The sequence below is a fragment of the Eubalaena glacialis genome, chromosome 11, assembly GCF_028564815.1.
Source record: "Eubalaena glacialis isolate mEubGla1 chromosome 11, mEubGla1.1.hap2.+ XY, whole genome shotgun sequence".
NCBI lineage: Eukaryota > Metazoa > Chordata > Mammalia > Artiodactyla > Balaenidae > Eubalaena > Eubalaena glacialis.
Genome location: NC_083726.1, coordinates 23120893 through 23134736, shown reverse-complemented (window position 1 = coordinate 23134736; position 13844 = coordinate 23120893). Strand labels below are relative to the sequence as shown.

Here is a 13844-nt window from a genome sequence, read left to right as displayed (position 1 = left end):
AAATGGTTATAAGTTTCACTTTGGGAAACTCCTTTTCCTTTTTTCATAACTTTGGAGAATGTGGTCCCTAAACTTTATTAATTCCATTACTCTCATTTATTATTCATTTTAAGAATGTTTTGACTTCTCCTAAATATCACTCAAGAAAATTTCTAAATATTGCAATTAGGTCCTAAATACTGGAAATATTTTTCCTCCTTCTGTTATTATTTTTCATATTTTCACTTACTATCTCATCTCCACAGAACTTGGTCTTAAAAGCTGATCTGCCATGTGCTACACACACATAAATAGTTGTGTAAGATACTTTGTGCTAAAATGAGATGACAGATGTGACAGTACTTTGGAAATTTAAAAGCAAGCTCTATACGCATTAAGGTATTATCATACAAATGTGAATGCAACATTTATTTATTAGGGATATGGAAATAGGGGAGCCTTTTAGAACTTCTGAGCTGAGTCCAATTTAGAATTATAGGCTAGAAAGCTATGTTTTCAGCATGATAGGCAATCCATTGTTTAGATGTGTTTACATCATTACATTTCATGGTTTCAAAAATCCTATTAGTACTGAACTTGATTTTGTTTCTCACATATTTATTTAAGACAATTTGATGCCACAATATTGCTTACATCAGAATAAAAGCAAACAACAGCCATACTATTTAAAATCCTCTGGATTCCAAGGCAAGTATTTTAAACATTGGTTCGAATTGAAAACAAGTAATCAAACACTGTGTTACCTTTTAAAAAAATATTTGCTAATGAACAAATTTAATAGGTGGAATGGACATTAACTTTATCTCAATTTAACTTTCAGCATTGGTTTTTCAAGTTAAAGCACTTCCACACATCTGCTGGGCAAAAGCTATGCTCCTATGAATTACTGCAGCCACCAAGAACTTCAGGTTCCTGGCCTACGGCTAGAATTCCAAATCACTCTTCTGGGGGCTCAGGTAAACTTGAAGCACTAGAGGGGTTTCTGAGAATAAGGATTTGTCCAGGTGATTTTCTTTTAATTGTGTTTTCCTTTCTTTTAGTAAGTAAGTAAGAAAGCCTGAAGGTGGACTTCTGCCTTTTAGTGGGAAGCAGACTGGTTAACCAACCTTAAGTAAGCCCCTTGGGAGAAACCCCTTGGGAAGGAACCTCAGGGACTGAGCTCCTGGTTGGAAGGAGGTGTAACTAGCTGCTTGCTTACAGGAATTTTAATTGCTAAAATTGCTAATTCAAGTCCTTAGGAAGAAGACTTGAATTCAGCTTTACTGGCTAAGGGCATAACTTTGGGGAAGATGTGGTCTAGAGCCAGTTTGATGGGTTCTAAAAAAAAAAAAAAAAAGCAAACGGATTTCAAAAATTATTACAGCAAATGACCAGAAACAGAAGAATAAGAAAAAACATCAATTGGGTGGCTGAGTGGTGAAAAAGTCACATAAATAAAACTGTTCAACAACAAAATTACTGAGTATTTCATATTTTGACAGGCTAAAGTTTTGAAATGGTGCTATTTTTTAGAAGGTACCCATTCACTTCTCCACGATTTTTGGCATTTCTAGACTGGGAAAGAGTCTCAAGACAAATAAAAAACTGCAATGAACACAGCCTAAAGAGCTGCAATCCCAGAATCCTTTTTTCTTATCGTTGGATTCCTGTAGTGCCATCTCCTATTTATTCTGCAGCAAAAGTGCTGTATTGAGCCGTGGGGTTTTAGAAAGCTTCTAATAAGCTCCTGGCTGCTGATGGAGGCCTAGGTCTCCATCAGTCATCCGATCATTGTGAGCAGTACACGGGAGGGAAATAAGCACATTCACACAGACCTTCCATAGCTCCCAACTCACCCACTGCTTACCTCACTTCTCTTTGTGCATTTTGGCCTTTCTCACCTGGCCAGATAAAAGTTCATTCAATTTTCTCAAGGGCAAGACAATTCCAGAAAGGGATGCATTCTGATTGGAATGACAAGAAAAAGATCTAGGCTCTTCAGACGGTAATACTGCCCCTAGGCTGTGAATCTCACAAAGACCATAAGGGAGCAATTGTTAGATTACCTCTGAGTGTGCATACTCAGGCAAAAGAGTAATTAATTTCCTCTCTGAAAAAAACTGCACTCTGTGGAGAACTCGCATAAATTACATGAGCAGTTCAGACAGGTGATTCTGTCACTGAATGTGGCACAGTCAATAACAGCTAATGCTTGTTAATGGATGATCCGCCCTTATCCAGGGAAGAAAAGGGTCCAGGAAAGACCCAGTTTGCATTAATACATAAACACTACATGGTTCAAGGTTAAAACAAACCATGTCTCTGAAATGCTGTCATTAGAGAAATTTAACCACATTATGTGATCCACAGATACTAACAAATAGCAGGAAATGTATGAACATCTTGGGGAAAAAAGCTTTTAGAGTCTTTATTTAAAAAAACATCAGTGAAAACAGTAATAAGGATTAAAAGACAGTACTTAACAAGAGAGAGAGGGAAAATTATTCTTTTCTTGTCTCTCCCACATTTTCCACCTCCCTTCAATAAAAGATTCTCCATAATCCCAACATTGCTATTCTCTGCACAAAGGACCCTGAGAACAATTCGATATTGAGCAAGTTGAAAGGAGACACAATATCTCAGACCCCTTCTCTCCAGGGCATATGCAGGCAGAATAGCCATGGCTTCCAGAACATTCTCTTCACATTTTTCTTTCGTGAGCGGCAGCACTGAATGTTTACCAAAGGCTTTAAAAAAAACAGAATCTCACCAAACAGCTGAGAAAAATATTGAACAACCAAGGCAACGCAATTGCAGTCAAATTTTCACCTCAAGATTCTCATCTTAGGTGTGGGAGGCAGAGAAGCCTCTCAACGCTCAGTCTGAACCTAGAATGAGGATGAAAAGGGTTGATTCTGCCAACAGCTGTCAACAAATCCATAGCTGTGAGCCTCGGGGTGACACTGCAGAGCTAGCTGCCCATCTGGATGTGCTTTAGGAACAGCACCACTATTTGGTTACGGCTGACTTGAGTTCCTGAGCAGCAACCTGCAGACACGTGAAACACGGACATCCATACCCAAAACATGGAGAGGTCTGAACAGGACAGACCTCTCTCTTCAGTTATTTGTGTCAGGCAGCAGCATCATTTTCAACCACTCAAGGTGACAGTATGAGATGGATGCAACTAGTCCCCATTGTACAATTCTAAACAAATGTGTAAACTTGGGAGAAAATGAACCACATTTCTCGGAGTTAATACTCCCCCACCCCCAACTTCTGCCCTGTCATCCGACCAATTTACATTCTATAATCTAGACTTCTATGATTTATTTTTTCATTATGATTTGATTCTTACACAGTATTATTCCCTTTAGGGCAAAGACTTTCTGGGTGCAAAGAGATCAGACATAATTTCCTCAGTAACGAAATGGATAACAAGGATCTGTGTATACATTCCATTCCCAGAAAGGTCCATTTCATTCTAGTTCAACTGAGCAGAGAACGAAAGTCATGGCATAAAATGGTAAAATTCCAGTTACGTTGTGCACAATAGGCACCCATTGTAAGCAACTGTTCAAAACTGGAATGCATTACTTGATATGGGTGAAAGACAAAAACATCACAGAGGCTTTGAACACCTTACCTGGGCCATCTGCCTCTCCAGTTTTGATCGGGGAATATCATCAAAGTAGTTTTCATTTCTTCTCCTCCTTGCATCGCCCTGCATGATAATGTGAGGAACGTCTAGGGAGCCACCAGTGGTGTAAGTGCTTTGGCTAAGTGATGGAGACAACTGAGGAGGAGTGTGATTACCACTGGGTTCCTGAATGGAAATATAGCATGAAATAAATACCATGCTCTTGCGGCTGACCTCTGGTTTCAAAACTGTGAAATACTGACAAGACACACTGCGGGGGTGGGGAGTCATTTTTGAATCAACTGCCAAGGAATCGATGACATTCCACCATTTTATTAATGGCACAATCAATACCTCCCCACTAAGCATTTCAGGTTGAAGGTTTACAATATCAAGAATCAGGCTCTGTTTTCTTGAGCCAGCACCATGGATGATCCCAGGAGAGAGGCACACATCTGTTGGGCACCCCTGACACTATCACTTGTGTTTACAAGGGAAGGAACTGTGTCTCTACGTGGACAGAGGGGCCTCACCATGGTAGATGCCATGACAAGAAAGCTAAAGTGGGACCTCATGGGTGTTGATCCTTCATCAAAGAGTAGCCCGGCAATCCTTGCCAGGAAGAGGACGCAGTATGGAAGTGGCATGTCACACGCACAGACGGCAGAGCAATGCATGTAATGACAGAGGATGGGCTTCAATGGCAAAGAGAACTTGGGGAAACTGGTCAAGAAGTAAGATAAAGGGGGGAAGACAGCTGGGCTCTGATGTTTGCAAGTAAGTGGAGGATTGGATCGTGCCGATTCTCCAGGCTACTTCTCCCCAAGATGTTCTGGACCTCCTTTGATGGATTAAGGTCCTACACTTTTTCTTGGGAACCTCTGTCTTTGATTTGTCTGTTGCTTCCCTAGACCTCTTCCAGAGAGCCAGAGGGAGAGGTTCAGCAGGGGAAGGAAAGACAGTAGGGTAAGTAGCAGGGAATTACTCCTCAAAAGGGTCATTTTAGGATGGTCACACTGATGGTGCCTGTATCTTTCTCCTCTTTTGTGCAGCGAAACGAAGGCAAAACAATAATCCCTTTCTAGCCTCATTTTCCCCCAATTTATTTGAGGCTCTTCTTACTGAGGGAGAACTAGGTCCTCTTCTATCTTCACTACTCCCTAAGCCCTCACTAGCCTCCAAATATCCCAGTGTATTCCAACTGCCCCAATCGTCAGTCTTCCTCATGGCCCTCCTGGAGCCAATTCTCTTGCATTTCCTGAAGCCTCTGTGTGTTTTCTTCTCCTTTAAAACTGAATCAGCCTTAAAATCTTAACAGCTCCTCTCCTGCTCCATCCTCTGTGATGATGACAGTAGTTACTGTTTGCTGAAGTCCACTGATAAGAGGCATTCGACTGCATTTCATCGCTGGCAGTGACGTCTAAGTGTTACTTTTGTGTTCGTTTATTATCACTACCCTTTCTGACACCTGCAGAAAAGGAATCAGAAGCAAGCAAGTGCAGGACTCAATAAGGAGAACAGAGTTGGAACTCTCCAACTGGTCATGGCGATCCTGCCTTTATGGCAAATTTTGGAAACGTTTCTACAGGACTCATGAACACCAGGGACCACTGGCTACTCCTCCCGCTGCCATTCTGCCTGGCAATCTTCTCTCTCTCTGTCTCCTTCCCTCTGCTCTTTCTTGCCTTCCTTCCTCTTCCACTTGATTTCTCTCATCCTCCTAGTTTTTCTACCCCGTAGTTCTAAAAGACAGCTGAAATAGTTTACTAAATAAAGTTCTAGATTCTCTATTCTTAATTTTTGAAGTGGGTAAAGCTGAAAAATTTTCACTTCTTAAAAAACAGAAGACCCTAAGGTTAATTTTAAATTGATCTTTTACTTAACTCTGGTCCTCATCGATTTTCTACCTGTGGGTTTGAGGAGTTTGACAGAAAACTCATTTCTTCTCTTGGTGTAGAGGGGTGTGTGGGATGCGGGGTAGCGGAGAGGTTCTTTAAAGGTGGTGGTTTTTCAGATGTTAATTTAAATCTCAAAAATATATATTTAACCAACCGAGAAAAACAAATCTTGTCGTAGAAAACACTATCAAAGGCGAGATAGTTTTTTATACAGGTGAGGTAGGCTACATGGAAAACAGCCTGTACTTCCTGACCCATTGCTTCAATCATTTTTATTTTATTGCACAAAATAATTTTCGAGGATAAGAGTGGAGGACAAAACAAGCATGCTGGGTACTTACCCTGAGGGTGATGGACCGAGGGGGCTTCTGTGGTGGATCGTCGTGCAGCCTGTCTCCTAGAGATGCCAAGATACGTTTCCTGTGGCCAATCAAATTGATTTTTAAAACCTGAAAAGACATATATTTGGTTAAATATTTTACTTGAGAAAAATAATTTTTACGTGTCCTAAAAGATGAAGGAGTGGAAGAGATTTGTGCAAAGTTACCTCTGCACCGGGAGAGATGTGGTGTGAAATCAGTGTGTCCCCTCGGTTCCAGAGAGAGAGGAACAGAGCGGCAAGGCAGTGTGGGTAGGAAGAGAAAGCAGGGACAGTGCTGTCACTCAGGCTGCCCTAGGGTCTAACTCTCTACCGAGCAGCCACAGGACCCTTCCAAAGTAGAAGTCAAGCCTCGTCCCTCTAATAGCTTCCTACGGCTCAGAATAAAATCTGAGTCCTGAGCTGGCCTCAAGTTCCAACAAGGCTGCCTGCCCTCTGTCTTTCTCTGTGTCCCCTCCTCTCTCCCCTCCAGCCTTCTCTGTTCTTTGAACATTCCACACTCATTCTGGCCTTGGGGCCTCCACCCTTGTTTCTCCATTTGCCTGGAATGTTCCCCAGCAATTTTCAAATGACACCTTCTCATCCCTTTGGACGTTGCTTAAGTGTTGTCTGTCTTCTCACAAAGGCCCTTCCCATCTCCTCTTTAAAAGAACTGAGCCCTCACCCCGTCACACTCTACCCTGTGATCCTCTTCGTATCATTCTCTGAAATAACTTTATTTGCAAGTTTAGTGTTTGTGTAGCCCTCTCCCCCAGGTAAGCTTCCAGACAGCAGGTATATCTTTATCATTACTATTTCCCAAACACCTAAACCAATGTTTGAAATAGTGGGGGCTCAATGAATATGAAAGAATGAATGTTCATACAGATGAAAGTAGCCAAGTAGGATTAGAATCAAGTACTGCCTGACCAGAGTCTCCCCAGGATGGGATTTTTGAGTCTGACAGGGCTGCAAAGGGCATAGTGTAGAAGAGATGACAAAGGAAACCAAGCCTTGCAGAGAGCCTCTGTTCTCAGCCCTTCCCAGAGCTTTACAAATGTTACTCTTTCCTTCATCCCAACATTCCTAACTGGAAGGTGTTCTTCTTGCTTTACTGAAGAGAAGACTGAGGTTCAGAGTGGTTAAGTAGCCCACCTAAAAGCCAGTACGCGGTGGCTCTGCGATGTGAATATGGTTTGCCTGACTCCAAAACTTGTTTTACGCCAAGGCAAACAGCAAAGTTTGGGCATATCTCCAAATATTACTGAATTTTTAAAAACAACAAATTATAAATCAATTCATAAGAAATATATTCACTTCTTTTCTGCACAAGTGTAGTACCAGGATAGAACAACCCTTGTTGGGTAACTAGTTCTCAAAGTAAATGACCCATTGTGAAAATGATTTTTTAAAAAAAATTTCTCTTTTCAAGTTTTAAGGGGTTGAAGTGGACATTTCTTTGGCACTTATCCTGTGCTACCTTGAACTATTATTGGCCTATCTGTCAGTTAGCCTATTGGCCTTTCTGCCTAATCTGATTTCAATTTTAAACTAGCATGATGCTCTATTCCTTTTATTTATTTTTTATTTTTTAATTAAAAAATTTTTTAATTTTTAATTTCTAATTTAGTTTTTATTTTATATTGGAGTATAGCTGATTTACAATGTTGTGTTAGTTTCAGGTGTACAGCAAAGTGATTCAGTTATACATATATCCATTCTTTTTCAGATTCTTTTCCCATATAGGTTATTACAGAATATTGAGTAGAGTTCCCTGTACTATACAGTAGGTCGCTGACAGTTATCTATTTTATATATAATAGTGTGTATATGTTAATCCCAAACTCCTAATTTATCCCTAACCCCACCATGTTTCCCCTCTGATAACCATAAATTTGCTCTATTCCTTTTATACTCACTCTCTGACCCATGTCTGTTGAGGATGGGGATGGTAAATGTTAATCAGCGTGTGTCTACCTGCACCACATCCCTCTGATTTTATAAACCTTCATCTTCCCAGGCTGATAAATCCTCTCATCTTTGCAGGTTGTTTTCATAAAGCAGTCCTTTTAGTCCACTCTCTCTGTACTTTCTCCTCCTGTATTCCAACTGCTTCAGGTCTGCTGAACACATTACTCACAACATTCCAAGTATAAGTGAACCATGGCCTTACCTTTGAGTGGGCTACTATTTCTTGCTTTTAATGCCCCTTTAAAAATGCCCTTTCTAAGCACTCCTGATTTTTGGCTGGCTTTTTAGCTGCAGTAGGAATAACTAGGCACAAAAATATACACTGACTGTAAAACCTCTTAATTTTGTTATAGCTGATAGTTGAAAGCCCTTTAATCTTGGAAGGATGGTTGGAATGATTTCTCCCTACATTCCTTATCTTACAGTTGTCCATGCAGAAGCCCATCTGCCATCCTTCTGCCCACTCATGTAACCCTGTGTTATCTCTCTATATTCATATTAGCCAGCTTGGCATTTCACTACCCAGAGGAGCTTAGTAGTTTTTGCAAATCTGGAATTTCACCATATACTCCTTTTTTCAGGTGATTTACAAATATGCTAAGTAAGTGTGGTCCCCGGGCTGATTACTTGCAGGCAATACTGTTCATACAATCCAGAGAAAGACCCTTATATTCTTTCATTGTTTCTTTTTTTTTAAGCATCAAGATCAAAGAATTCCTCCATTTCAGAAAAATACAACATTAACCTTTTCAAGTGTATTCGCAAGTCTAAAAACCACTACATTTTCTTATTCCCTTTTATTCTTATTCTCAATTACTTTGCCAAAGCTTCTATTAGATATAAATTGCTCCCAAAAAATCCCCACTGCCTTTCTCTCAGTAGGGAATTGAACCTGATGCTGATGGTGCTGCCTTGGGCCCCTAAAACCTGCTAAGAAATGTTTGGTTTTTTTAAAAGATATATATTTTTAAGATTTATTATTTATTTATGTATTTATTATTTATTTTTGGCCACATCAGGTCTTAGTTGTGGCACGTGGGATCTTCGTTGAGGCATGCAGAATCTTTTGTTGCAGCGCGCAGGCTTCTCTCTAGTTGTGGTGTGTGGGTTTTCTCTTCTCTAGTTGTGGCACGTGGGCTCCAGGGCGTGTGGGCTCTGTAGTTGTGGTGCACGGGTTCCAGAGCGCGTGGGCCCTGTAGTTTGCGGCATGCAGGCTCTCTAGTTGAGGCGCACAAGCTCAGTAGCTGTGGCGTGCAGGCTTAGTTGCCCTGTGGGAGCCTAGTTCCCCGACCAGGGATCGAACCCGCGTCCCCTGCATTGTAAGGGGGATTCTTTACTACTGGACCACCAGGGAAGTCCCAAGAAATGTTTTTATAGAAATAAAGACACTCAAAATTATTTTGACAAATAACTGACACTAAATAACAAATAACTGTGATAAAATTGAGTTGGTGTAACTTTCATTGCTGCTTTTGGTTTACTCTCTGACAACTCAATTTTGGGCAAGTTACCTGACTCCTCTGATCCCAGTTTTCTTGCCTATAAAATGAGGAAGTTAATGCCAATCTCAAATGTTGTTGGAAAGATGAAGAGTGAAACTGTGAGAATAATCTGCACAGTGCCAGCACACAGAAGACACAATCTCACGGTGTGCTCATTCCAGCTAACGGTCTCTAAGGATGCAAGGAAATCTGACCTGGAAAACAGGGACTTGGTCATTTTCATAAAGTTAATGATGTCAAACGAATATGCTGGTGCCTTGCATCATGAGATGTGGTTAACCTTGGAAAAACGCTCACTGAAGCGACATGTACTGGTAGTAATGGGTCTGGTTTCTAGCTATTAGTTTAATATCAGACCTAGTCTAAAAGAATGCATCCTATTCTCCCATCCCACCTTTCAATCTCCAATAGGAGGTAAACTGAGGCCCTCCTCCACACTAAGCTCCATTGCTGCCTCTTCCACACAACTAGCCCGAAGAGGGAAACAGACAGATGGGTGGACAGAATGAACAAATTAACATAGAGTGATGGTTCATGTCAAGAACGCATGGGTAACTCTCCTTCTATATTAGAAATGATCCCTTTTTTTTTTTAATTTATATTTTGGCGGTGTTGGGTTTTCATTGCTGCGTGCGGGCTTTCTCTAGTTGTAGTGAGCGGGGGCTACTCTTCGTTGCGGTGCACGGGCTTCTCATTGTGGTGGCTTCTCTTGTTGCGAAGCACGGGCTCTAGGCGTGTGGGCTTCAGTAGTTGTGGCACACAGGCTCAGTAGTTGTGGCTCATGGGCTCTAGAGCACAGGTTCAGTAGTTGTGGCACACGGGCTTAGTTGCTCGGGGCATGTGGGATCTTCCCGGACCAGGGCTCGAACCCGTGTCCCCTACATTGGCAGGCAGATTCTTAACCACTGCGCCACCAGGGAAGTCCAGAAATGATCCCATATTACAGAAGATACTGATGATTACATTTATTGAACATCTGCTATGTTCCAGTTGTGCCAGAAACTGTTCCAAGTGTACTATATATGTGTAAATATCTCATTTGATTCTTATAATAACAGTATCATTCCCATTTTAGAGATACCAAACCTGAGACTTAGAAATACTGAGTAATCTGTTGAAGGTCTCACTGCTAACAGGTATCCTGGCTGGGATCTGCACCTGATTCTTAACCGGCTCTTTACCACTCACCACACTCTTTTCTTGCTATCAACCTCTATACTGTTTGGTCTCAGCTACACTATTAGTTACACATCATGATGCTTCTTAAGATGGTGCTTTTTAGTTTGAGTTACCATGTTCAAAACATTTATACTGGGTCTCGATCATCTGAAAACATTAAAATAACACAGTTTCAGTTTTGGACAAGGCTCACGGCAGGGCTAAAGCTTCAAGCCAAAAGAGCTCAGGTGGGTGTACCTTACAGAATTCCTTGTGAAATTCATATATACACAAAGGACAAGAAGTCCTCATGGACCTAAGATTCAATCCAAGTTGACTAATATTAGAGAGGTAGGGAGGGTGACATTTGGCTTCAAAGCTCCAAAGCTGACAGTAAGAAATCCAATTGGCAAAACAACAGAGAGACTATTCCAAAGAAAGATAGTCATTATGGAAAAGTTAAGTCCAAAGGCAGCTGGGTTTGCCTTGAGTGAGAACAGCTTAACATCTGATCATCGTTGTAAGCAGATAGGGAAACAGTGAGATCCTCTCACCCCAGGCACCGTAATTCATGACCAGTCAGTCTGTAAACCTTCAGTTTTCAAAAAGCCGGAGCAATGGTTACTGTGGTAGAAAGAATTCTGTATGGTTTTCATCACTGCTTGGGTGAAAAGTTAACTGCATGTAAAAGGAAGGAACCCCATCGGAGTAAAAGGTAAAGTAATGGTAACCTACTGAGGATTTAGCTATTCCAAGATATTGAGCCAATTCTGCTCAGTTCAAAAAACAATATCGAACAAACACATGAAAGGATGTTCAACATCACTAATCATTAGAGAAATGCAAATCAAAACTACAATGAGGTATCACCTCACACCAGTCAGAATGGCCATCATCAAAAAATCTACAAACAATAAATGCTGGAGAGGGTGTGGAGAAAAGGGAACCCTCTTGCACTGTTGGTGGGAATGTAAATTGATACAGCCACTATGGAGAACAGTATGGAGGTTCCTTAAAAAACTAAAAATAGAATTACCCTATGACCCAGCAATCCCACTACTGGGCATATACCCAGAGAAAACCGTAATTCAAAAAGACACATGCACCCGAATGTTCATTGCAGCACTATTTACAATAGCCAGGTCATGGAAGCAACCTAAATGCCCATCCACAGACGAATGGATAAAGAAGATGTGGTACATATATACAATGGAATATTACTCAGCCATAAAAAGGAACGAAATTGAGTCATTTGTTGAGACATGGATGGATCTAGAGACTGTCATACAGAGTGAAGTAAGTCAGAAAGAGAAAAACAAATATCGTATATTAACGCATGTATGTGGAACCTAGAAAAATGGTACAGATGAGCCAGTTTGCAGGGCAGAAGTTGAGACACAGATGTAGAGAACAGACATATGGACACCAAGGGGGGAAAACTGCGGTGGGGTGGGGATGGTGGTGTGCTGAATTGGGCGATTGAGATTGACATGTATACACTGATGTGTATAAAACTGATGACTAATAAGAACCTGCAGTATAAAAAAACAAACAAACAAAACAACTAATACTAAACTTTCATTGGGTTATTTGTATGGAAATATGTTAATATAAATGTTTCAGACATTACATGAAATTTCTAAAAATCTTATATGTTCTGGTATAATGTTATAAGTCATAATCCTAGTTATTACTTTAAAATGTATATCTCAGAAATAACTAATTTTCTTGTCAACTGCATTATTATGAACTTTCATCAAATCTTTAACCGTGGTCATTTTTAAGTCTTTTGTCATTTACAGACAGTTCTGGGTGTACTCTGATGCTTTTGCAAATATGTTCCTATAAAAGGGTTTCATCTTCAAGAAATTCATGGAAAAGACTCTGACAAGTACAGGTTTCTGGTAACTGACTGTACTGCTGAACTGAATGAATAAGCATTTTCAGAACTCTAATGAAAAACTGATGAACTCATAAAAGTGCTAACAAAAGATCAAGATGAAAAAAAAATTAATTACATGGGACTGAGTGAACTGATGAGGATGAGTATAATTTTTGTGACATTCTGTTTGAATTAAAAAAAAAAAATCCCACAAGGACTCAGAAGCAAAGAATATACAAATCAATTTTCACTGCAAAGTAAAGGAGCTGTTACAGTGGAGGATTACTGGACTGAATGTCAATATTATGACATAGTAGGAGTGTGTTTCGTGTTTGGTAATTGCAATCATTGTTGCTTTTGTTGTGGTCATCCATGTACAATGCTTGGTGTCAGTCTATTTATCTCTTGTAAAAATAAAATACAGTGTGTGTGTGTGAAAAAAAAAAAAGAAGATGTGGCAAATATATACAATGGAATATTACTCAGCCATAAAAACAAACGAAATTGAGTTATTTGTAGTGAGGTGGATGGACCTAGAGACTGTCATACAGAGTGAAGTAAGTCAGAAAGAGAAAAATAAATACCATATGCTAACACATATATATGGAATCTAAAAAAAAAAAAATGGTTCTGAAGAACCTGGGGGCAGGACAGGAATAAAGATGCAGACGTAGAGAATGGATTTGAGGACATGGGAAGGGGGAAGGGTTAGCTGGGACGAAGTAAGAGAGTGGCATGGACTTATATATACTACCAAATGTGTGGGAAGCAGCCGCATAGCACAGGGAGATCAGCTTGGTGTTTTGTGACCACCTAGAGGGGTGGGATAGGGAGGGTGGGAGGGAGACACAAGAGGGAGGAGATATGGGGATATTGTATATGTATAGCTGATTCACTTTGTTATACAGCAGAAACTAACACACCATTGTAAAGCAATTATACTCCAATAAAGATGTTAAAACAAACAAACAAACAAAAAAACCAATATCAAGTTTCTGCCACAAATTATTTGGTGGATTCAAAGAGGAAACACAGAGAAACTGGGCATAAAAAACTACAGAGCCAAACCATTAACTAAGAATAAATTATTATACATATGAGGATAAGAAAGTGGTTCCAACTGCTGAGTTCCAATAGGTAAAAAATTAAAGTTATTGCATGTTTTCTTAATGGTTTTTATTACAACTGTCATGAGAAATGTGGGTTAAAGGGAAGGAATGTTGTTGAAACAACACAGGCTTGCTGCATATTGGTATTCATTCATCAGAGTAGTAGCTGCCTCTGGGAATCTTCTCCAGTATCAATTAAAGAAGACAACTTCAGAAACCCCTTGGCACACCCTGGCAATAGGAGAATAACTGTGCTGAGTGACAATGCTATAATATTATGTCACTGTCATTTATGTTTCTGGGTTTAGCTGTGGGAATTCTGCTAGACAATATCATGACATTACCCT

General features: G+C 40.3%; 1 protein-coding gene across 15 annotated transcripts in view; it reads right to left on the bottom strand.

The window, feature by feature from the left end:
* ANKS1B (ankyrin repeat and sterile alpha motif domain containing 1B) overlaps positions 1–13844 on the bottom strand; it is a 1182139-nt gene that overhangs the window by 82885 nt on the left and 1085410 nt on the right. For 9 of the 15 annotated variants that reach the window (XM_061206227.1, XM_061206228.1, XM_061206229.1 and 6 more), the window contains 2 exons: positions 5859–5966; positions 3626–3805 (listed from right to left, as the gene is read on the bottom strand). The exons of 3 other annotated variants lie outside the window; for them this stretch is intronic. In XM_061206227.1, coding sequence (XP_061062210.1) covers positions 3626–3805; positions 5859–5966 — 288 coding nt within the window. The remainder of the gene's footprint in view (positions 1–3625; positions 3806–5858; positions 5967–13844) is intronic. 3 more of the 15 variants (XM_061206237.1, XM_061206238.1, XM_061206239.1) reach the window with 1 other exon arrangement.